Genomic DNA, 25,784 nt, shown 5'->3' on the forward strand with positions numbered 1-25,784 from the left:
AATTAATATGTGAGAATTAGCCTAGAAGAGGCTAGATAGAAATGGGCCAAGCAGTGATTAAATGAATACAGTTTGTGTGTTGTTATTTCAGTCATAAGCTAGCCAGGCAGCCGGGGTGCTGGGGACGCAGCCCTGCCGCCCTTATTACTACAGTAATTCACAAAAAATGCAGAGTATTCAACCCAAACTGGAAAAAACTTAAGACAAATAACACCAGCTTTCAATATATACATATGTGTTCAGGGAATTACAAAGGAGAACAGATGGATCTAAAGCAGATTACATCAATTGAGAAACATATTGATCATTAAGATCAACTATGAGTCTTGATTGGATCTGATTAAACAAATGGTTTAAAAAGTTATGTGTTTGCCAGGCAGTGGTGGTACACGCCTTTAATCCCAGCACTTAGGAGGCAGAGGCAGGTGGATCTCTGTGAGTTTGAGGCCAGCTTGGTCTACAGAGTGAGTTCCAGGACAGGCTTCAAAGCTACAGAGAAACCCTGTCTCGAGAAACAAAAACAAAAACAAATAAACAAAGGTTATGTGAGCATCACAGGAACTCTAACACTAAGCCATTATATCACAAATGAAATGGAGCCATGCCTACCAAGTCACTGGGATGGAAGTTTACACACAGACCACCAGTTCTCAACCTTCCTAATGCAGCAACCCTTTAATATACAGTTATTCTTCATGTGTGGTGACCCCCAATCATAAAATTACTTTTGTTCCTATTACATAAATGTAATTTTGCTACTGTTATGAATCATAAATATGGGATATGCAGGATTTCAGATATTTAACCCCTATGAAAAGGGTCATTTGGCACCCAAAGGGGTCACAACCCACAGGTTGAAACTGCTGATATAGAAAGCCTAGGTTATCAATTAGTGCCATTCACAGATGAGTAATGAGAGCAGATGACTCATGATACTATTTCCTCATTTCTAAATGTTTCAAATATTCAGCCATAAAACATTTTTAAAAGCTATTGAGTAAATAAAATAATCCCAGCAGATTTTTATTCTCACATATTTATAAGTGATCATCTAGTCTTAGCTATAGAAACTGCCTCAGCAAGTGAATTCCCCATATGAAAAACTTAGGATCACATGGCAGAGAAAAGACTGGGTAACCAGAGTTAGCTAACACACTCACAAGCTCTTAAGGGATGCTGTATGTAATAGAACAAAATGCCAAGCTCCAAACGTTCAGAACACTATTGATGGTGTCCTGTGTCTTGAACTATCAATGTGAAGATTACTTCATTGCTCTCAATGAGTTTCAAAAGCAGGCTTGACTATTACTTTTCCTATGCTGCAGTTTACAAATGGTTTTGATTATACCCTTCTTTTAAGTGTTCAATACTTTTTTGTATTTTAGGACTGAGGGGTTGTACTTCTGTGGCCCTGCCCCTTTTACCCACAGGCAAGTCCTCCAGCCTCTAATCTACTTTCTTTTACACCCACCCAATCTTTGAGATCAAATATGTTTTTAACCCTCTCCCTCCTCTATACTCAGTCACCAGCTTTCCTGTTAGTTATCTTCATGAAAGGTTCTTAGGTCTGTCATTACAGGATCTCAAATTCTATTACAAACTTAAGAAGCTGTAAATCTCTTGAGATTTGCAATTTTGCAATTTAGTTAGACGCTTTGTTGACACATTCAATTCGTCCCTCTCTTTTATTACTATAAAAAAGTTGCCAGTATGTCATCATAGCTTTCATTCAGAAGTACCACTGCTACCCAGGATCACCATTCTGACCTCATGCATCCAGGCTTGGTTTAATGACAGGACCTCCCAAGGATCTCTTTCACATCACTTTCAAATGTACTACATAAGCTTAGCTAAGAAGTCATATAATGTATCACAAGCCTCCAAGTTAACACTTAGGTCTATGTAGGCTACTACACAAGAGATAAATATGCAACTTCATCCTTCACTGTGCTGCTCCATGCAGCAGTGCAGGCCTCCTAGGTCTGCCTGTACTCAGACATCAGTGCTGCCAGGCTTTGTTTAGCCCACCTGCTCTGAACTTCCACCTATAGTTTCAATCTCAAAGAATCCAGTCCTCCTCTTTGAACCTGTGCCTTAGCCTTCATCCCTATTCATAGTGGATTTCATTGGCTTCCAAAGGTTTCTGCATTTACAGCTCTTGGGCTACCATGAAAGCTGCTCTTGTGGCTGTTTCCCTTTCCTCATTGTCTAAAACTGTAACCCAGCTCAACCCTTTCTTCTGAAGTTTCTCTCTCTACTTTGCTTTATTTCTTTCCTGACATGCTGGGCTTGTAAAATGAATTTATTTATACAGGCTCTCGACGGAAGCTCTGAAGGAGGAACTTGTCCTATTAACACTGTGAACTCTGTGTCTAATAGAACTCATGGTATGCAGTCACTGTCCAAGGAATGTTTGCTACCTCAACAGTCCTGAGGTACTCTTTTTTTCTACAGAGCTGTAAATTTGCAGGCCACCTTCAGAGTATCAGAATCTATAGTTAAACAAGGACCTGGGATACATACCCACACGCAAAATATGCTGTAATAGGCAATCGTCTTGGACTACTTAAACCTTCTCAGCAGGCTCTAGCCCACCATTAACCTCGCCTTCCAGTGTGCTGACAGCTATGCTCATCTAGGGGTCTCTGCATCAGAGACTGGGTCCTGACATTTTAGTGTGGCCTCAGCAGTATTTGTGTCTTTATGAGCTGCTTTTACAAAATGGGGTAACAAAAGCAGATAATTCACAGCCATTGTGAGAACTGGGTGGGTATATAAAAGTGCTCCCAAGAGTCCTGACACAATTAGGGAGCACTAACTATTCACTATGACTTCTAAAAAGTTTCCTTGTATACAATGTCCTTTTTCTTGTCAACCTGGCCAAAACATAACTGCTTCATGACCTATTTCAAGCCCTATCCATTTCACTAAACCATTCATTTCTCCATGTTTCATTAATATCTCTCTGCTCTCAGTTCTTGTGTCATTTAGCTGACCCTAAATATTACTTAAATTATATAACAGATGGTTACTATAGACAGATCTGCAAATTACTTAAAAAAATACCTTAGTTTTACTCCTTCTCTGTCTGTCCAAGAGCCTAAAATATAATTATTACTAGGCAACAAATAATAAAAATGAAAACATTTCTGATTCCACAAGCAAATTTGGAGAACAAGATTACAAATGAGTGTGGGGAGAGACCATGAGTTAGCAATACAACCAATAATATTACAACTTTATAAAGAATTTAAATACCTACTTATATTACTTCAAAGGTGCCACTCAAAAGCAACAGGAGAAAGAAAAACAATCAGTTTACTCATACTTTAAGAATCTAAATTGTTGGGCAGGTTGGCACACACCTTTAATTCCAGCACTTGGGAGGCAGACTCAGGTGGATTCTGTGAGTTCGAAGCCATCCTGGTCTACATAGTGAGTTCCAGCACAGCCAGAGCAACATACTAAGATCCTGTTTCAAAAAAACCACTAAAAAACTAACACATACTTTAAGTAGACTAAGCAAAAGCACATGAACTATATTATAAAAATTAATATAAAATATACATAAAAAGTAATGGCTGAGTTTGGAGTTTACTAGACATGGTAAATGCTTCCATAAAGCATTTTAAAGTATCTGATGTAGTCTCAGAAACATGTATACATATTTATTAAACAAACAAGCTATGCTGTATTTTAGCTAGAGAACAGTTTAAAAAATAACACTGACTTCTTAATTGAAGGGGGTGGGGGAAGGAAATGAATGTACAGGTTACATGTGGATTCTCTCAAAATCAGACATGCCTTTCCCTATAAAAGCAGTAAAACTATGAATGGGGACATTCATTAATTTGATTCTTTCCTATCCAGTCATTTCTGATTCTCCTTCTCCATGGCTCCCATGTCAGTCTTTCAAAAGTTTTTTGTTTATATATACTATTCAAGAAGTCAGCTTATAAAGTAAGAAATACCCCAAATGTTACAAGTAAGTCTAAGAAGGAAAATTTAATTTCATTATTTAAAAACTATACTTTTATTATTAGAACATTTTTCAAAATACTCACTTATATAATGCATTCCTAAATTCAGGAGTCATAAAAAGTGTTTGCAAAAGGCTATTTAGATAGCATGTCATCGCCTGGTTTACTAATCCCACATAACCTTTAAAGAGAAAACACAAATACAGACAAATCAGCACTTAAGCAAAAACACTACCAAAAGAAAAAAAAAAAGAGAAAGAAAAAGAAAACAATGCATAGCAGAGGGCAACAGTGCTTAGTTGGAAATTACTGTTTTTTGTTTTTTGAGTGAATTAAAACATTTTTAAAAATCAATATTATTCTTTCATGTATTATATCACAACCAGTTTCTCCTCCCTCCTCTGCTCCTAGTCCCTCCCTTCTTCTCTTCCCCAGATCTACTCCTCTCCAGTTTCCCTCTTCAGAAAAGAGAAGGCCTCCCAGGGATCAAGCAAACATGGCATAACAAATCACACGACGTTAAACACGTCATACTAGTACTGGGCAAGCAACCCAGTAGGAGGAAAAGGGTCCCACAAGCAGGCAAAAGAGCAAGAGGTACCCCTGGTCTCACTGTTAGGACTCCCACAAGAATAACAAGCTACACAACCATTACATATATGTAGAAGACACAGATCAGACCTATACAGGTTCCTTGATTGTTGCTCCAGTTTCTGTAAGCCCCTATGAGTCTTAGTTAATCCTGTGGTGTCCTTGACTGCTCTGGCCCCTACAATCCTTCTTCCTCTCTTCTGCAGAATTCCCAAAACTGTGCCTAATGTTTGGCTGTGGGTCTCAGCAACTATTACTATTATTTGCTGAATGAAGCCTCTCTGCTAACAACTGTGCTAGGCTCGGGTAAAGGAGTATAGTAGAATATCATTAGGAGTCATTTCATTGACTTTTCTCCTAGTCATGTTTGGTTCTATCCTAGGTCTCTGGCCTATCAAGCTCTGGGTCCTGGTTCCCCAGGCAGTGTCAGGTGCGGGTATCAGTTGAACAGTTGGTTGACAGAGTTTGGAGTTTGCCCATCTATTTTTCAGCCTTGCTTTGGTCTAGTATTTCTTCACTATCCTCCCTTTCCTCCATTTTGGAACAGTAATGTACATACGGTGTCATTAATATGTTGGAAATGTATGATTTTTTAAATTTTGATTTTATAAGGGATTACAGTTAAGAGAGTATGTGAACCTCAGAAGAGACTTTGAACTTTGGATTTTAAACCTTGTTAAGATTGTGATAGAAGCTGGACTAAATACATTTTGTATTATGCTATGGCTACAATCCTATGGGCCAGAAAGTGGAATATGGTACTCTGAATAGGTAGGAACCCCACAAACTCGTGTGTTTGAATGCTTGGCCCATAGGAAATGGCACTATTAGGAAGTGTGGCCTTGGTGGAGGAAGTGTGTCACTGTGAGGGGTGAGTTTTGAGGTCTCCTATGCTCAAACTACTCCCAGTGTGGGATAGCATCTTCTGCTGCTTGTGGATCAAGATGTAAAACTCTTACTCCTTCTCCAGCATCATGTCTGCCTGCCTGCCACCTTAGCTCTTGCCATGATGATAAAGGACTACACCTTTGAACCAGCTTTCATTCTTCAGTTGAGTGACATCTAGGTTGTTTCAGTTTCTGGCTAAAGCTGCCATGAACATAACTGAGCAAGTATTCTCACGGTAGAGTGGAGTGTCCTTGGGTATACGCCAAGGAGTGGTATAGCTGCGTCCTGAGGTATATCAATCAATTCCTAATTTTCTGAGAAACTGTCATACTGATTTCCAAAGTGGTTGTACAAGTTGCACTCCCACCAGCAATGGAGGAGTGTTCCCCATGCTCTATATCCTCTCTAGTATGAGCTATCACTTGTGTGTTTGATCTAAGCAATTCTGACAGGTATAAGATGGAATCTCAAGAGTCATTTTGATTTGCATTTCCCTAATAGCTAAAGATGTTGAACATTTCTTGAAGTGTTTCTTGGCCATTTGATAGTTCTCTGTTTAGATCTATATCCCAATTTTTAAAAATTAGATTACTTGGTTTGTTATGTCTACTTTCTTGAGTTCTTCATATATTTTGGTTATTAGCCCTCAGTCAGATGTGGAGTTGGTGAAAATCATTTTCCCATTCTGTAGGCTGTTATTTTGTCCTATTGATGGTGTCCTTTGCCTTACAGAAGTTTTTCAGTTTCATGACGTTCTAGTAATTCTAGCTGATTTTAGTGCCTGTGCTATCGGTGTTCTGTTTAATTCAGGAAGTTGTCTCTTGTTCCAATGAGTTCACAGGTTAGTCCCTGTTTTCTTTTCTAGAGGGTTCAGTGTATCTGGTTTTATGTTCAAATCTTTGATCTACTTGAACTTGAGTGTTTATGCAGGGTGACATATATAGATCTCTTTGCGTTCTTCTACATGCCAACATCCACTTAGACCAGCGCCGTTTGTTGAAGTTGTTTTCTTTTTTCCATTGTATATTTCTGGCTTCTTTATCAAAAATCAGGTGTGAAGTATGAAGGAGCAACTGCCGGGGGAAGGGGGGGAGCAGGCTTGAGCCAGAGACCCCTGTGGATTAGACCCAAGCGAGGACTCTCCTGAGGAGCAGGCCCAAGCCAAGGACATCTGCAGGCCAAAGCCAGGGACATCTGCAAAAACAGGAACAAGCCAGCAACCTCCAGTGGCCCTAGCCAGCAGCCTCCTTGGGACCAGGCCTGAGCCAGTGACCTTAGTGGGACCAGGCCCAAGAAAGCAACCTCTTTGTGAGCAGGCTCAAAGGACAACTGGGATTACAGAGCAACCCGTCAAGTGACCTATCACTCCCGGGTGACTAGAACCATGCCCTGACTACACCACAAGGAGCAACCATCTGAGTCTTGGCTCCACTGGCACCTGTGAGATTAATCACCAGAGACACAGCCCCAACTACACCAATCACAGGAAAAGGTGGGTAGAAAAGGTAAGAACACACTCAACATCAAAAAGAGCAAAAGATACCAACAAAAACTAGTGGCTGTACAACAGCAAGACTTAAATGCCCCAATACAGTTGAAGCAGAAGAAAATGACCTAAAAAATAACTTTAGGAGAATGTTTGAGGCCTCTAAAGAGGAAATGAAAAACTCCCTTAAAGAAATGGAGGAAAAGACAAATAAAAAACTGGAAAAAAAATTCGACAAATCACTTAAAGAAAACCGAGAAAATGCTATCAAACAGATGAAAGAAATGATTCAGGACTTGAAAACCAACATAGAAATAATAAAGAAAACATAAACCGAGAGACTTCTGGAAACAGAAAATAAAGAAAAATGATCACAAACCACAAATGCAAGCATAAATAGTAGAACACAAGAGATGGAAGAGAGAAATTCATGTGCTGAAGATAGAATATACGAAATAAATTAATTGGTAAAAAACCCCATTAAATCTAACAAAAGCTTAACACAAAATATTTAGAAATACGGGACACCATGAAGAGACCAAACCTAAGATTAATAGGGATAGGAGAAATTGTTCAATTCAAAAGCACAGAAAATATATTCAACAAAATCATAGAAGAAAACTTTCCCAACCAAAAGAAAGATATGCAGATGAAGATACAAGAATCTTACAGAATACCAAATAGACTGGACAAAAAAAATCTTCTCACCATATAATAATTAAAACACTAAACATACAGAATAAAGAATATTAAGAGCTGCAAAGGAAAAAGGCTAAGTAACATATAAAGGCAGACCTATCAGTTACACCTGACCTCTCAATGGAAATAATGAAGGCAAGAAGGTCCTAGTCAAGTGGACATTAAAAGACCATGGATGCCAGCCCAGACTATTGCACCCAGCAAAACTTTCAATCACAGATGGAAAAAAAACCAAGATAGTCCATGACAGAACCAGATTTAAACAATACCTAGCCACAAACCCAGCCCTACACAAAGTACTAGAAGGAAAACTCCAAACCAAGGAAGTTGGCTACATCTACAAAAACACAGACAATAGATGATCTCACAGCAGCAAATCCCAAAGAAGGGAAAAAACGTACACAATAACACCACCACCAACAAAAACTGAAATAACAGGAACTAGCAATCACTACTCATTTATATCCCTTAGTATAAATGGACTCAACTCACCTATAAAAAGATACAAGATAACAGACTGGATAAGAAAACAGAATCCATCCTTCTGCTGCATACAAGAAAAGCTTCTCAACCTTAAAACAGATATCGCCTCAGAGTAAAGGGTTGGGAAGAATTTTTCCAATCAAATAGACCTAAGAAACAAGCTTGTGTAGCTATCCTAATATCTAACAAAATAGACTTCAAACTAAAATCAATCAAAAGAGACAAAGAAAAACATTTCAAATTAGTCACAGAAAAAAAATCCATCAAGAGGAAACTTATGCTGGAGAGGATGTGGAATAAAGGGAACACTCCTCCACTGCTGGTTGGAGTGCAAACTTGTGCCGCTTTGGAAATCAGTATGGCAATTTCTCAGAAAATTAGGAAACAACCTACCTCAAGACCCAGCAATACTACTTTTGGGTATATACCCAAAGGATGCGCAATCATACCAAAAGAACATATGCTCAACTAAGTTCATAGCAGCACTGTTTGTCATAGCCAGAACCTGGAAACAACCTAAATGCCCCTCGACCAAAGAATGGATACAGAAGATGTGGTACTTTTACACAATGGAGTACTACACAGCAGCAAAATATAATGACAGTTTGAAATTTGTGGACAACTGGATGGATCTAGAAAACATCATATTGAGTGAGATAACCCAGACCCAGAAAGACAAATATAATATGTACTCACTCATAAGTGGCTTTTAGACATAAAGCAAAGAAAAACACAATGCCACAGAACACAATGCCAGAGAACCTAGACAACAAAGAAAACTCTAAGAGAGACATACATGGATCTAACCTACATGGAAAGTAGAAAAAGACAAAGTCTCCTGAGTAAACTGGGAACTTGGGGATCATAAGAGAGGGTAGAAGGGTAGAGGGTAGGAAGGGATGGGAGTAGAGAAAAATATATAGCTCAATAAAAACAATTTTAAAAACACAAAAATCAAGTTTACATAGGTGTGTGGATTTATATCTGGGTCTTTGATTCAATTCCATTACTAAGCCTGTCTGTCTTTATATTAATATGGTTTTTATTACTATAGCTTTGTATTAGAGCTTGAAATCAGGGATAGTGATATTCCTGAAAGTTCTCTCCCTCCTTCTGTCAATCCCATCAGGGTTTCTGGGTGTAACATCCCTAGCTGTCCTGGAACTAGCTCTGTACACCAGGCCGGCCTCAAACTTAGAGATCCTTGGAAGTTCTTTTATTGTACTTAGCCTTCTTGGGTTTTTTGTTTTTTCCATTTGAAGTTGAGTATTATTCCTTTAAGGTGTGTAAATAACTGTGTTGAAATTCTGATGTGGATTGCACTGAATCTGTTGATTGCTTTGGGTAAGATTAACATTTATACTATGGGGGTTGGGGATTTAGCTCAGTGGTAGAGTGCTTGCCTAGCAAGCACAAGGCCCTGGGTTCGGTCCTCAGCTTCAGAAAAAAAAAAAATTTATACTATGTTAATCCTCCTGATCCATGAGCATGATAGATCTTCCCAACTTCTGATAGTTTTATCAAATTTCTTTAAAGACTTGAAGTTATTGTCATACATGTCTTTCACTGGCTTGGTTAGTGTTACCCCATGATAGCTTATATTATTTGTGGCTACTGTGAGGTGTTGTTTCCTCCTTGGTTTCTTCCTTAGACCATTTGTCATTTACATATAGGAGGGCTACTGATTTTTTTTTTTTTTGAGTTAATCTTGTATCCAGTCACTTCACTGAAGGTTTTATCAACTGTTAGGAGTTCCCTGGTAGAATTTTTGGGATCACTCAATTATACTATCATATTATTTGTGATTAGCAACAGTTTGACAATATCCAGTATCTTTTAGTTTGTGGAAAAATAAAAGTAGTAGCAATGCAGTAAATACAGTAAGGGGATAGGGGAAGAAACAGCACGCAGCCTGGCAGTACTGACTATGCAGCTGCTGGCCTGTCATCTTGCTCTAGCTTCACACTGATGAAATGAACAAATTCTACTAGGCCTGAACTTGCTGAGATTATGATTTTATGGAACACAACAATAAATAAGTCTTACCAGTTTCTGACTTGTTCAGAATTGATGAATAGGAGTAGCTCTGGCTGACATAATCACTGGTAGAGGCCACAGAACCTTCTCTTGGAAGTGGACCTATAAACCTGTCATGCATGCTGTCATCCACGTTACTGGAGTCCTCCTGAAACACAGCATAACCAGTATTTACTAACTAGCATCAGTGAGAAAAAGTTAAATTATGCTGTGATTGATCCTACCAGACACCCAAGGAGTGTGTGCCTGGGGTTTCCTGCAGACGGCTCTGAAAGATGTCTCACTCAGAGTACCGAGCAATGTTCCTGACCCCTTTTCAAATAATTTTGTAAATTTTTCAAAAGTTTCTTTTGAAATTCCCTTTCAAATGTTTTATTTACATGAGGAAATGAGATGTCACCACTACAAAGTCCTGAGTGAGCACCTAAATATTCATTCATTTTTATGTCGTAAGTAAAGTCCAGCAGGTGAGGAACATTCAAGAATTGCTCGCTTAGATGGAGAGCTCCTTACAGTCTCTACTGAGAAACTTCCTGTCAATGTGTAAAATGTTGAAAAGGATTAAAGGGCACAAAACCAGCATAAGCAATTAAGACTGAGCAAGAACAGTGACTTAAGCAATTGAAACCACAACTCTAAAACTGTGAGTCCAGAGATCTACAATACAGCTAATTATTATTTCAGAGTCACCCAAGGCCAATCAAAACCCTGTGATGCCACAAAATTAACAATGAACTTCAGGGTGCTTAAGTGGCACATTCATGTGCTGTCTCGGCACAGACACACCGTTTATTACGATCTCCTGCTCTAAGGGACCTCTTTATTCACAACAGATTTCTATCAGAAGGCCAACATATTTGATGTTCTGAGCAAATTTTAGTGAAAAGAAGGCTCTGAAAAAGTTCATATTCTCTGAGCATTAGTCTATTCAGTCTGTAAAACAGCTAGGTAAATCAGACCAGGTTCTTTAATTTTTTAAACCTACAACCTCTGAAATTTGTAAACATCAAACAAGATTAACTAACCATAGTGTTGGGTTTTTTTTAATGATTTTATTTTTTACTTTTATGTGTATGAATAGACCTGCATATATGTCTGGGCACCACATGTATGCAGTGCCTGAAAAGACCAGAAAAGGGTAGAGATCCCATGGGACTGGAGTCATGGTTGTGAGCTGCCATGTGGATGCTAAGTAGGAATCGAACCTGGGTCCTTTTGAAGAGCAGGCAGTGATCTTAACCTCTGAGCCATCTCTTCAGGCTCCATCATGATTTTTTTTGTTAAATGTACAGTGTCTGTAACATATATATATACCTCTTCAAAAGTCAAAACTCTGGGAAGAAGTTCTTCTAACTGGGAGTCAGTGAGCTAATCTTTAAGGCTACTAGATTGAATAGGAATGCCTGTTCAAATAAGTCTGAACTGAGGTGAATACTAAATCAATGGAAGCATCTAACTGATATATTAATCAACCCAAAAAAGATGGGGCTGGAGGTGTGTTAGGGAGTGGGAATGGAAATGGTCTTCCACTAAATAACAAAAGAGCTGATGAGTTTTATACTGAAGCAAAGCAATACAGGCCTTTATGGTGTTCTAACCCGGGCCTCTCCTAGCCTTGTACAGTAGTAGCTCCAGAGTGGCAACAGACTAAACATAATAGTGCTTTGGATCCCTGATGCACCCTCACATATAACTAGAGCAAATCAACACAAAAGGAAAAGGAATCATGTATCACACAATTGTACACCTCTTCTTCCTCTGGAAAACTACATTCCCAGTGCACAAAATTATCAACATTTAAGTCTTTCTAAATAGCTTACCAACAACATCTGGGGCTGTTCACCGTCTTTATCTGTCAAATGCAGAAAGTTCTTCTTTCCCGGTTCAAAATTAGCATCAAGAAGAGACTTGTCACTGGTGTGATCCAGTGGTGCCTATGGGCACAAAAATGTTAGAATATAAGAAAAATTATTTGATAATAAAACACCAAATATACAAACATTTTCATGAAAATAGTATTTTTCAGTAATAACTTGTCTGAATTTCTTTTCAGTCAGGTTTTTAATGAACTCATCTATCACAACCTGAATTGCTAAACCCAATTAAGAGTACATATGTTGTGGACATCCCAGAGGCTCACATTCTCCCATACCTAAAACCCCAAACAAAGAAAAGGCTAAGAGACTGATGTTATGTATAATGCTCATCAAATTCAATACACTGGCTTTTCTAAAATGTATGTAGTGTAATATTTTCATAAAAAACTTTTTTAAAAGTTTATATAACTAAAACTACAAAACGTTTGATATATGAATATAAGAATTCCAAGATAAGCAATGTACTGAATATCCAAACCAAAGTAGGCATGGGAGCTCACACCCGCAATCCCATCACTTGGGAGGCTGAAACAGAAGGCTCATAGTCAAGTTCAAATCCTACTGGGGCTACAGAGTGACACCCTGTCTCAAACTCTTGTCCTAAATGACAAAATAATTGTACAACGTAAGTGTGTGTGTGTGTGTGTGTGTGTGTGTGTGTGTGTACTAACATAACCCTTTAAGAAGAATATTGAACTAGGAAATGCTATCTATTTCCACTTTACTGTCAGGACTCAAGAAGTTATGGGGTTGAAAGGCAGAAATTAACACTTCTTCAATAATCTGCATGTAACTCATTTATTACTGCAATAAAAATAAATATAGGATTGGATCAGATGGTGACCAAATCATGTGTCTACTAAATAATCCTCCAAACTCCATGAAATGCCAACAAAAATTTTTAAAGAAAAACCTGGCAACAACAAAGAAAAAAAGAGTATCATGAACATAGCAGAAATTCAGCGAAATTAAAAAATAGAAAATGGTTATGATTTATGGAAAAACAAACTTAGAAGAAACTCAGAGCTTAAAGTGCAGAATTCAAAGTGCCTACAGGAGACGACTGTAGAAGGAAACACGTAAGGGTGGTAGGAACACTAAGCAAAGATCAAGAGCTGAGGCCAGGGAACGAGGTGAACAAATGGCACAGGGCATTCTTTCAGACTGGCCTCTCCTTTCCCTCTTCAGACTAAGCAGTGGGCAATGGAACTCTCCCTATCAAAGCAAAGTATGGCACTATGGTCATCAAAGCAGATCAGAGCCATGCAGGGTTATGCTGTCACCTCTCAACCCCACAGTCAGATGGGGCTGACATCAGGAGGTTCCATCCCTTCCATAAGAAAATGGAAATTGAATACTGCAAATTTAATCAGCCTCTGTAGAGCTTCTTGAATATAAAGATGAGCAAAACAAGAATTGCTCAGTCTTTGAAGAGATGCTACAATATAAAAGAAATGAGGCAATGCAACAAACAAAGAAGTAGAAACATCACAAAGGAAGTGAGCAGTTAACAGGACAGAGTCTGAGACATAAAAAAAGTTCACATTAGAAACACTTTTAAGCTTGAGAGTTAAAATCAAGAGTTTTACATTGTAACATACTACATGTGTACATAGAAAAAGATGCCCAGAGATACATATAGGTACACAAAATAAAAAGTACTCTTATTAATAAATTTACTATTAAAATGAGTATCTCAGTAAACACATAAAAATTTCTTTTGTTGATATGCATGATAGTCAACTTTTTATGAATACAAAACTGATGACCTGATGATATTATGCAAACTTCAGGACAACTGTTGACTCCACAAGAGAGAAGGGACCAGTCACTGTGTCGTACTCAAGGACTACATTTTTGATAACTCTATAAATGGCATTGTAATGTTCAGGCTTTCATTTATTAACATTAACAACCACAGTAATCATAACTATGACATTATTCTGTGCAGCTTCAGCAGATGCATTAGGTCTGAGGGTTTACCGTATCAGTAGTACTGACTCCATTTCCCCACGCCAAATCAAAGGTTCCATTTATGTAGCCTACTTTGTTGGCCACATCTTCAAAGAGTTTTCTGACTGGGGTAGATGCTGGTAAATTTAAAGTGATCCGTTCATTCACTGTCTTTGAATTAGTAGTATCTTGTATTATACATAAGACTCTTGGTTCTTCAGCAGCATTTTCTATCTGAAATTTTTTAAAAATGTTATTTTCAATTATTATTCTTAAAGGAAAACACAGCTATAATTAACAATAATATTTTATGATCACTATAAAGAACCCATACAACAGTATATCCTCTGAACTGTTTTACTCTGTAAAAAACATACCCTAATTGATCATGCCAAATATAAGCATCATGTTTACTTTGTAAAAGTAGTTATTCTTGTGGATATTTGGTTTTACCCTTTAAGGTTATAAAGTAACAGAACCAAGAAGCCATGAAAACTTTAAGTTAAAAGTTACAAATGTAGAGCTTGCTGCTCTTCTACAAGACAGAGTTTGTTAAACAGTTCACAGACACTTGTAACTCAGCTCCTGGAGACACCAGTGCTCTCTTCTGCCCTTCCTGGGTACATAGGTGGTGCATAGACATATACGCAGGCAAAACATACATATAATTTTTTTATTACCGAGTTTGATCTTAAAAAAATGAGTTATTACCAAATCTTTTCAACTATCAATCTGGAAATCGGACTGTAACTTAGCCTTCCTTCTATTATAAATTCTCCTTCCATCAGTAATTGCAAAGACAAAATATTTTTGAATATCTTTTTCAAAACCAAACCAAACCAAAAATATGTCCTACACCCCTCTCCCAAACTCTTGAAAATACTGATTTGTTTCCTTCCATTTCATCAACTGCATCTGAACACACTGGATGCTTGAGTGGAATAAATTCCTTTCTCTTCTTCATCTAATGCCACCCCAACAAGAGCCACCTACACTTACCAAGCTTCTGAAACAAAAGCCAAGCTAAGAGTCTTCCAGTTTCAGCTCCCTCTTTATCTGCCACTTGCACCAAACTGTATCTAGTCTACTTTTAGGTACCCCTTGTTGCTCTGTTCCTCTCCTATGACCAGAGTATCTTGTATCAAAATTATGGCAACAGTTTCCTCAGAAGTTTGTGTCTTTCAATTTTCCTTCAATCCAAAACAGTATTTCTAATACTAGCTCTGGTTATGACTCACTTGCTTTCCCTGGTAGACCTCTGGTCATCCCCAAGAAAGGATATTCAGAAACACAATCTTCACACATAGTGCTCTACCCAAATATCTTGTCTCCTCCTCTCCCCTTCTTGTCTCCTCTCCCTACTTTGAGGTAGTGGGAACTGAATTTAGAGTCTCTTGAATGCTAGCCAATACTCTACCATTTAGTTTTAGTCCCATTTCCAAGAAAACCTTCTTTGTCTTTAACAGGATCAATTGTAATCTTTTGTTATGCCCACATTATCCACTTTAAATAAGAATAAATATCATCAACTAATACAACGGGACAGTCACAAGGTTCCTGTCAGATGAGGTAAAGTAAAATCACTAAAATCTGTTTCTGCAATATCAATTTGGACTTGTAAGGGATCGTGTAAATTAAGGTTAATCCTATTAGTTTGAAATAGAAATACATTGCTATGAAAGTGTAACATTTAAAACAGATGGGTTAGCACTACATTTCAGAAAAATAAAACGTATAATTACTAACAATAACATCTTAAAAATGAAAATGAGAAATACCTTCTCCATAAAACTGTAAAGAGGGCATTATTAATATACCCATGAAAAGGAGGAAAAGCCTTCAACTGTGTTTTTAAGGGAGATATTAACACATAGAATGGATTATATTAAACACTTGAAATCCAAATTAAGAAACATAAACCATATCTTAAAAAAAAATTGGTGCCTGCACTGACAGCTCTTCCAAAGGACCCAGATTCAATTTCCAGCACCCACGTGGCAGCTCACAACTGTTTTTAACAGCTAGGAGATCCGACACCCTCACACAGACATACATGAAGACAGAACATTAATGCACATAAAAATAAAAATAAGGATTTAAAAAATCTGGTCTATAGTAAATGGGTGAACTCAAAATAATTTCAACTACTAAACATTTTTGCTTGAATTTTTTTATTTGTTTGTTTTGAGACAAGACAGAGTCTGGAAACAAATCCTAGACTAGGCTGTCCTTGAACTTTTCTCAGTCTTCCACGTGGTGGTATTAAAGGCATGCTCCCCACCACAACCAGCAAATATCTGCTTTGTAATTCCAATACACCTTAGACAAACTAGATACGGAAAATGCTGCAGAGTAATATACTAGCAATGGTGCTATAGCAATATCACATCTCTATATAACCCCAGCTGCCAACTTCCTCAAAATGTGTGAGAGTAAACAACTAGATTCTTCTTCTCCCACCTGAACACACAGGAAAGTTACACTAGAACCTACATAAAGAGCACTGTTCTATAGTAAACACAAAATTTAATCTTACATGTTCTTTTACTTCCTTTAGTGGCAATAATTTTTTTATACATAATTATGCTGCCCATTAAAAAACAGTAAGAAGCTGGGCATAGTGGTGTCTACTTTGAATCCCAGAAATCGACAGGAAGAGGCAGGCAGATCACTTTTTGAATTTAGGGCCAGCCTGGTCTACATAGTGAGTTTCATATCAGACAGAACTGAACTCTATCTCTAAAAATAAATAAATAAATGTATGGGTTTAAAGAAAGACACAGAAATGAACTATAATTTTGTATCTCAAGAGACACCCAATAACATTTTACTGAGCATCTTTCCAATATTATTTCTATGTACACATTCAGGCTTCTCAGACATAGTCACTGAATCAGAGTTAGACATGCTATTTTATACTTCTTGATTTATATCACACAATTCTTTTTTCTGTCAGGCTATAATTTATCTTTTTCTATTGAAAAGTATTATTTAATGCATGGATGAAGTTTACTTTAAAAGTAAAATTTATCTATTTTACTGATTCCTAGGCCAGATCTGACTATGCCTTTTTTAGGGGTGGGGAAGAGGATGAGTCATGGAACCAATGATATTCTTTTTAAAAAAAAAGATATGGTGGGGCACTGGTTCCATAAGGGGCGGTGGTCCCATGAGGAGCAGGTGGAGGACCACCTGGAGCCCCAGCAGGTCCCCCAGGCCTCAGCCAGTCCCCTGAGGCCATGGCGGGTCACCTTGGGGTGAGAGACAAGACTGATATGCCATGCAGATAGTGTCTGGGTATAGAGTTTATTTAGTAGCTAATGGAAGGGAAGGGGAAAGGGGAGAGGGGAGAGGGAGAGACAAGGAGAAGAGAGAGAGGAAAATAGAGAGGGGCAAAAGAGGGATGGAGAGAAAGAGTGCAGGCTGGAGGAGGAAGAAAAGTCATTTGCCTCTTGGCCACGGAAATGGGGAGTAGGCAGGGCTTGTCTCTTAATGGGACAGGGTACCCAGTTGACAGGACAGATCCTAACAGTCAGTACTGTGGATTGAGTCAGAGCATTGGGCATGGTAAGCAAGTTATAGACTACTGAGCTACAACCCCAGCCCACAAAACTTTAAAAACAACTATGTGATAAAGCTTTGTACCCATTCTGTTTTCTAAAATTTCCAGGCCCATCATATTCCTGAAGTCAATTACAGTATAATTTGAGCAAATACAATGTTCTTTAAAGGTCTAGATTAGCCCTTTGTAAACCATTACTTTATTTATAACCAATTATCTCATTTGTTCTTTATTTCACCTATAATTAAATCTAACACATGGCTACCCACCATACTTTTCACCTAACTTTGAAATCCCCGTAAAAATTTTTTCCTTTGCTCACCTTAAATTTGGGAATTGTTAAAATTTTTCATCCAGCGAAAGGTATTATAAATAAGATATTGTAATTTTATACTAAACAGCTTTTCAAGAGCAAAATCCCTCTGCAACATAAATTTAAGTGTTTTCTAAAACATTTAAATGTAAAAATTTATTTAATAGATTTGAGACAACTGGAACAGCTGCCTATTCTTTAAGGCTATACCTTAGAATGGTGGTACTTATAGCAAAAGAAAAAATCAGTATTATCTTCAGGAGAATTACAAAATGCTAACTCTTGGCTATTATTTCTCCGTTTCCACCTTCTCATGAATTTGAGTTGGCTTTGTAACTATGTTTAGGACCATCAGAAAGTGTGCCACTGTGCCACTGAATGCTGGGCCGTAAGAAATCAGCAGCCTCCACTAGGCAAAAATGGCCACTGAGTGGAAGCACTGAGGTAGGTGTGTGATACACGAAAATAGCATTCTTGGACATTCCATCCAAAGCCAACCACCAGAAGAATGGAGCCAAGTCATGAGGCCTCAAGGAACAGAGCTCAATAGCTGAGTCCTTGCTGAAACTTCATCGCACAGAAAACTGAGCAGTAGATAGCAAAAACATGGCAAGATACAGTCAGGCACATGCAAACTATTATAGAAAGCTCTGTCGATGGTGAGTGGAGTGGGGTGGGAGTGTGGAGGCCCGAAAATATGAACCTGTTTTCATGTTGACCTAAAGTGAAAGAGTTAAAACTCGCCTCCAATTCCTTCCAGGTTATTATGCTTCTACCTCAAAACCACCTAGATGTTGGTCAGAGAGTTCTAGGTCATTGTCAACAGGTGTGGCTAATAGCAAGACTTTTACGCCAGGAAAAATAGATCTGTTCCTACCTCAAACAAAACTGTAAGGATCCAACTAAGTTCCAGTTCCAGGGAGTGGTTTGCCTATAGAATGTTTTGGTCTAGGGTGTAAGTGTGACTTATTTTGTTCTAGCAACAGAATGTTTAACTATAAATATAGCCCACGGCTTTCAAGTGGTATATTCATTTCCTTGTATCATGTTAATGCAGTCTTTTGTCTCACTCCTACCTTTTTGGACCAGGGGGTATTTTAAACACTCACTGGAATTCCCTCCTTACTGTTTCTCTGTTTTATTATTTTCATCTGAGTCTTTATATTCTTTACTATATTTCTAAATCCCCACATCCTTACCCTTGCAAGAGGTATTTTGTTAAGGCTGGCCCTGGGCATGGGAGTGAGAATATACTGGAGACAGATTATGTTTTGCGAAAGGGAGCAAATATGGTCAGTGTAATGATATGTTCTGTCTCTTTAAGAGATAAGCCACACCCCCACTCCCCCTCTTTTCTGTTTTTAGAGAGAGAAGGGAGACAAGAGAGAGGGAGGGAGGAAGAGAGAGAGAGAGAGAGAGAGAGAGAGGAGGGAAGACAGAAGAAGCTGCCTCTTCAAGAGGGAGATGAAAAAGGAAGACTCAGGCTGCAAGTAGGAAGAATTACCTGCCTCAGGGGATGGGGGAGGGAGTGGGCGTGGCTTGTCTCTTAAAGAGACAGGACAGACCATTACAGTCAGTCCAAAGAGTTCTAAAAATGCAAGGTGAGAAGAAGCTACAAAGTTCTAAAAGCCTATAGAAGCTTCCATTTAGGAAGTAAATACACTTAGGATGAAGTTTTGAAAGGGAAAAGTTTCCTAAATGAAAAGCCAAGCCAAGAACAAGGAAAGTACAGTCAAAATCAAATTTATTTATTTTACATACACACTTGGCAGTAACCCTAAGAACTGCATTAGAAGCCTGTTGCTTATTTCTAAATTTATTGCACAAACAGTTGATTTCCCAGCACAGCTAGAAAGAAACACACAAAATGTAAAAATGAGGCTAGAAACTTGGTGTAAAAAGTAAGTACTTAGGATAATTGCAGAGGAAACAGTATTTTCTGTTCCTAGGAGAATACAGAAGTAGCTGACATGCGCAATCCTAAGTACACACTGAATGTATAATTCTCTCAAATCACCTTGTTTCTTTTTCTTTTCATTCTTAACAATCTAACGTTGAGGCTACTGGCATCAACATTGTGCTTTTTTGTCTTTAAAAGCAAAAACAACAACTAGTTGCTAAGCTAGACCAGGATCTACTGTTCTGTAATACTAGCAACTCAAGAAGCTGAGGTGGGAAGATTCCAAGTTCAAGACCTTTTGGGCAACTTAGTGAGACTGGCCCGGAATAAAAAAATTTAAAAAGGGGATAGGGACATAGCTTAGAGGCAGACTTGCCTAGTTGGTATGAGGTTAAGGTCCAAGATTCAATCCCCTGTACCTCAAAAAACACAAAAGCCAATCAACAAAACAGTTCTTAGATATTTCGTACTTAAAAACACAAAGTACTTAGTTGATGGCATGTGTTCGGCCATTAGATGTAGAAAATAGCAAACTTTAAAGTTATCAACATTTTATTTTTCTGAGAGAAAATAGTTAAAGAATTAAAACACTGTGAAGTGTCTTCTTTACTTCCATTTCAAGAGTCAACTAATTTTCTCTTGAGGCTGGCATGCACAGTCCATTTCTCTACTTCTGGGTGCAGAAGTTGCTATTGAAATGGTCTGTCCTATCCCTTTAAGAGACAAGCCCCGCCCACTCCCTTCCCTGTCTACTGCAGAGGCAGGCGATCTTCCTTAGGCTTCTAGTTGGAGCTCCTTCCCTTTCTGTCTCTGTCGCTCTCGAAAAGAAGCATCTTCTGCCTCTCTCCCTTCTCCCCACTCCCCCCCCTCCCGTGTCTGTCTGTCTCTGTCTCTGTCTGTCTCCTCTTCTCCCTTTCCCCTCTATAATTGATTAAATAAATACCTACTTACTCTGCATGGCAGGCCTATCCATATCTCTTCTAGTGGGACTGGCTGCCACGACAAAGTCTCTGACCTGCCATGCAGCTCCCTGCCTGGGATCCGCTGGCCCTCGTGGCCCGTGGGCCATAAGGGGGCTCCCTGCCTGCAACTGGCTACCTTCATAGTCCACTGTGGTCTCGGGAACCCCTGCTGCCACTCAGGGAACAGCACCGTTTTTACTTAAACCATAACATTGGTGCCTGAGACTAGGGAGGCTCTTCTGCCCCTTTCCTGGGGTCGGGATCTGGAACTAGGTGTTTTGTTTTGTTTTTTCCACAACAACCACGTGTTCTATCTGCCTGAATGCCGACCTCTACGCACACCAGCAGCTCGGTGGTGAGTTTTCCCCTTCCAGCCCCCAACCACAGCCTTCACGGCTTGTCACTGCTTTCCATGGCTAAGAATGTGACTGGACAACCTGGGGTTGGTCCTCCCACACTAGTATTGAACATGTAATACAGTGCATTCAATTTGGGGTCCCTCAGATTTTTCCTTCTCCTTTCTTTTTCTTTTCTTTTGGACCACTCATAATTGGTCCCTACCATGAGAGACCGCTCAGAGCAGCATCTAACTCTCTCTGGCTTCTGAGTCACCTAGACTGGAGCCAGTCAGGCTTTAACACCCCATTTGTAGAGGGAGGATGCAGTATTACCTGCTGTTTCACAGCCTGCCTATAGAGAGAGGACGCTCTTCTATAGGACCTGTGATGTTTTTCCCGGGTTTAAGTTTTCAGCTATGGTATAAACACTCAAAAAATGCTCTGCTGGTGTCCCGCCAGCTCCACTTTTCCTCAAACTGTCTCTGCCACTGCTACCTACAAGATTGGTTGAATCCACGAGGCAGCTGTTTTCAATTCCAGCCTTTGTTCCCCGTTGTGGCTTGTGGCATGGTGGCTTGGGAACAAGGTGGATCACACCTCTAGGTCTCCAAAAAAACATGTGACCACTACCATTTTGATTGAGCTCAGTTATCACCACCTTAACTGAGAACCAGGTCAGGTGACCAAGTTCCGCCATCTTTACTGAGGTATTCCCTGCCTGGTTCCCTGGTGTTGAATCTGTGTGTTTTGCACAGTGGCATGCCTTTGGTAGGGCCCACCAAGAGCATCCACTTCACCCAATTCCTGCTCATTCTGTGTGTTTGTGCACATGTAATTTAAATGCACCTATGTTTACTGTTAAATGCTATAATTGTCTGTTCATTGTATCTCATTCCAGACCACAAAGCAATCTCATGTTTTAAGTTGGTATGTACTTTTATGTTTCTTATAAAAATATGGTATATTTAATCCAACCCTGATTTAAAATATATTAAGCTGTTCTCTACTGTTGTCAGTTCTGCCATTAACCTTCTATTGCAAGCAGTTTATTCTTCTTTCTGTCTTTTTGCGAGTGTAAATCTTACTTGTTAAGTTGAAAGCCAGTACAGTCAAGCTCAGACCCAGCTCTCCAAGTAGATTCCTTACTGTGGTTATACCTGATAAACAGCCCTCAACTGCTCAGAGATCTGGGGAATATAGCATTTAAATATTTAATTATTAATAAACTTTTCATAACAAAAAGAGACAGGTTGGCTCCTAGCAGCAGCACTCTATTTCCGCCAAAAAAGAGAAAAGACAAATGGGCATAGAACAACGTCCATTGGCAATTTGTTTCAACTAACAAGTGCTGACAACTGGGCAAAACTGCCTTTCAACTAAACTGAAGATCTCCAGACATGGACAGAATTGCAGGAATTGACAGCCTAGCTACTCAGGTCAAGGTAGGCTTGTCTTCCTACAGAATTCTTAGCCCACAGGACCTTCTGGGGCCTGGCAGCCCCTGTGCTAAACAGCAAAAATCAAATACATCCTTCAGTGAGCATGGAGGACCCTGAGGAGTAGCTCTAGGTACTAACCAAGTAAATTCTCTCTCACTTTTAATCAACTCAAGTAAAATTTTATCCTTCTCAAAGATCTCTGATGCAGTTTGACAGCTGAGGTTTCATTGCTTAAAAGGACAGCCTTGCCAAACAAATTTCAACAAGTATAAGTTTTCAAATCTCTCTCATGCACCTTTCACTATGCAAAATGTCTGTCACAGTCATTCTGATATAAGTATGCTACTGTCTAAAACTTATGTTTTCACAAATCCAAAGAACTCTTATGAGTTTCAGGGAGTCGAATTGAAGGATCCACCTTAAACAGGTCTTTGTCCTCTGTTCTGCCAATACTTTAAGCAGGTGTAAGAGACACCAGACATTTCCATACCACAAACACCAGACAGGATCAAAGACACTAGCTACCCCAGAAGGTGACTAGCATCCAGCCTTCTCAGGTTCCCCCTACCAAGACAGTGCCCACAAATAAGCAGGAAGCAATCTTGAGAATCTGCCGCCCCAATTTCTTTAACCTGTTGTTCCTAACTATAAAAAAGAGATGGGAATGTAATGGTCTGCTCTGTCCCTTTAAGAGACAAGCCCTACCTACTCCCCCCTCCCCTGTGCGGATCTTCCTTCCTTTTCCGTCCCTCTCTTGAAGAGGCAGCTTCTGCCTCACTCCCTTCTCCCCACTTCTCCACCCCCGCCCGGGTTCTGAGTCTCCTTTTCTCTGCTCTTTTCCCCTTCTCTCCTTCTCCCTTTTCCCTTTCCCCTCCATAAACCACTAAATAAATATCCAACCTGACTCTGCATTGCGTGTCTATCTTCTGTCTCTCACCCGCAGCGGCTGCAACTTCTTGTGGGACTTGCTGTCCTGCATGGCCTGTGAGCTACTCAGGGGCTCCCTGCCTGGGACTAGCTACCTATGTACTCTCCATGGTCTTATGGCCTGCTGCCCACTGCCGCCACTCAGGGACCTGTAGTGTTTCTGCTGCTGTGCCCCACGGAGATCCACAGTATTTTATTTTTATCGTAACAGCCATGAGGTAAGAAATGCAGTCTTGGGTTTTTGCAGTGTACATATTTATTTTCCATTATTTATTAATAGTGCAGAAGATAAATATATCTGTAACAATAAGCAAAAACTACATCCAAATGTGTAACAAAGGGCTCTGCTGATGACTTCTTTTAGTCCTTCCTCCTTATTCACTTGATACAAAGGACAAACTAGAAGTAAAATTCATTTAAGATGACTTCTGTGCTGCTAAAATTGAACAGGAATAAAATAGCCAAACAAGCAGAAAACATGCTTCGTTATTAAACCAAAACACATGCATGCTGTTATTGCTCTGATGACTACCATACTAAAGCAGTGACATCAGCAGGCTACCTGTAAAAATTTCTTCTTCATTTCATCAAAGATATTTTGTCTGCATCTCCAAAATACATCCTATGGCATATAAGAACAAAATTAATTATTTAAAAAAAAATAAGGCATAAGAGAAATAAAAGCAAAAGACATTCTGTGATAAAATATATATAATTACAATATTATACACCATCTGGGATTCATTCATAATTTATATTGAAATTGTAATGTTGTGTATCAGTTTTCTATGCATAATGAAAACCTATGGTACAGTGATAGTAAGGCTCACATGGAAACTGGCACATTTTAACAAGATTCACCTTTAAGATAAGCCTCTTACTATAGGTCCTTTTTTTTTACAACTAAGAAAATAAACGCACACTTGTATGCAAAAGGAAATGAAAGTTACTAATAATCAAGAAGCATTTTCTTTAAACCCTGAGTCTACAACATCCATGCTTCTTCTATACACGTCTTGCCAGCTCCTTTGCTTAATAAGGAGAACATACTAAATTAAAGGCCATTTTGTCTTTACAACAGAAATATAATTCTAATAGCAGTAATCAGTTTTCAAACAGTGACTCTAGGGTTGGGGATGTAGCAGGAGGATCAGGAGGATCATGGTTTCCTCAGCTATATAATGTGTTCAACGGCAGCCTAGGCTACAGGAGACAAAGTTAAAAAACAATTCTAAGATAGCAATCATTAGCAATTCAATATATGCCACACCAAAACCTTTTCCATTTTACAGTGACTCAGTTTCTATCCAAAAGGATCATTCTGTTTCATACACTTTAATACTCACTTTTCTGTGACAGAACGATTAGTTTTCAAAGTTGGTACAGAATGTTGACTGTATCTTTCACAAAATAATACCTGACCTGCAATCAGTTGTTAACACTGCTTTAGTTGCCTAGAATGTAACAGTGAACAAAGCTCTTATCCCCTGGAGGATTCATTATATAGTAAGAAGCAGGCCATTAACAACCCTGAGCAGTCAGGTACCCGTCACTCTCAGAGTCTTAGCATTTCTGACCATGATACCCAGACTGTTTTTCCCTTGATAGGCGTACCTCTTTTTTTTTTTTTCACTGTGGCAGTTTCAAAACATGTGCACCCAATTATCTGACATGACTCTTAGTAAAATCAGAAATCTAATGTCACGTCTTTTGAGGTGGGTCTCAGTGACTCCCATGCTCTACAACATGACTTCCAAGGTTGGGTTAGAAAGGACTTTAGACTCCTGGCTTCCTCTCAGATTCATGCTCTTACAACACATCTTTTAGGCTGGAAGGAAGAAGCTAAGCAGTCAAAAGGAAAGGCCATATATAGATGTACTACTCCCAGTGAGATCCTAGCTGACAACTAGCATCAACAGCACACAGTCCGAGAACTCCTTCAGATGCTTCCAGCCGTACCCTTGCCTGGTTGATGCCATACAGCAGAAAACTAAGTTAGTGCCACCTGTCTTGCCTAGGCTGCTACTCTATGAGGAAGTAGTAGTTTAGGAACAGTACTTATGTAAAGGAGACTGCTTCTTCGTTTCCCAGCTGCCCAGACCCGAATTACAACACTGTTTGGCCAATAGCTCAGGCTTCTTATTAACTAACTTACATTTAAAATTAATCCATTTCTATTAATTTATATTTTACCACGATGCTCATGGTTTGTTACCTCTTGCTTCTTGAGCTGCTACAAGGTGTCTCTCTGACTCTGCTGACTCGTTCTATATATCTTTTCTGGCCTGGCTATATTCTGCCCTGCCATAGGCCAAAGCAGCTTTACCCATTAACCAATAAAAGCAACAC

The 25,784-nt window shown here is 39.1% G+C and overlaps 1 protein-coding gene across 3 annotated transcripts in view; it reads right to left on the reverse strand.

The window, feature by feature from the left end:
- The window catches only part of Usp47 (ubiquitin specific peptidase 47), a 99,099-nt gene that overhangs the window by 51,931 nt on the left and 21,384 nt on the right, over nucleotides 1-25,784 (reverse strand). The window contains exons 2-6 of one of the 3 annotated variants that reach the window (XM_041665984.1): nucleotides 23,998-24,057; nucleotides 14,025-14,228; nucleotides 11,985-12,098; nucleotides 10,174-10,312; nucleotides 4,065-4,161 (exon numbers count right to left, since the gene is read on the reverse strand). In XM_041665984.1, coding sequence (XP_041521918.1) covers nucleotides 4,065-4,161; nucleotides 10,174-10,312; nucleotides 11,985-12,098; nucleotides 14,025-14,228; nucleotides 23,998-24,057 — 614 coding nt within the window. The remainder of the gene's footprint in view (nucleotides 1-4,064; nucleotides 4,162-10,173; nucleotides 10,313-11,984; nucleotides 12,099-14,024; nucleotides 14,229-23,997; nucleotides 24,058-25,784) is intronic. The other 2 variants (XM_041665985.1, XM_041665986.1) reach the window with 2 other exon arrangements.

The sequence above is a fragment of the Microtus oregoni genome, unplaced genomic scaffold, assembly GCF_018167655.1.
Source record: "Microtus oregoni isolate MIOR12 unplaced genomic scaffold, Mior012 000016F_ref0000370, whole genome shotgun sequence".
Taxonomy (NCBI): domain Eukaryota; kingdom Metazoa; phylum Chordata; class Mammalia; order Rodentia; family Cricetidae; genus Microtus; species Microtus oregoni.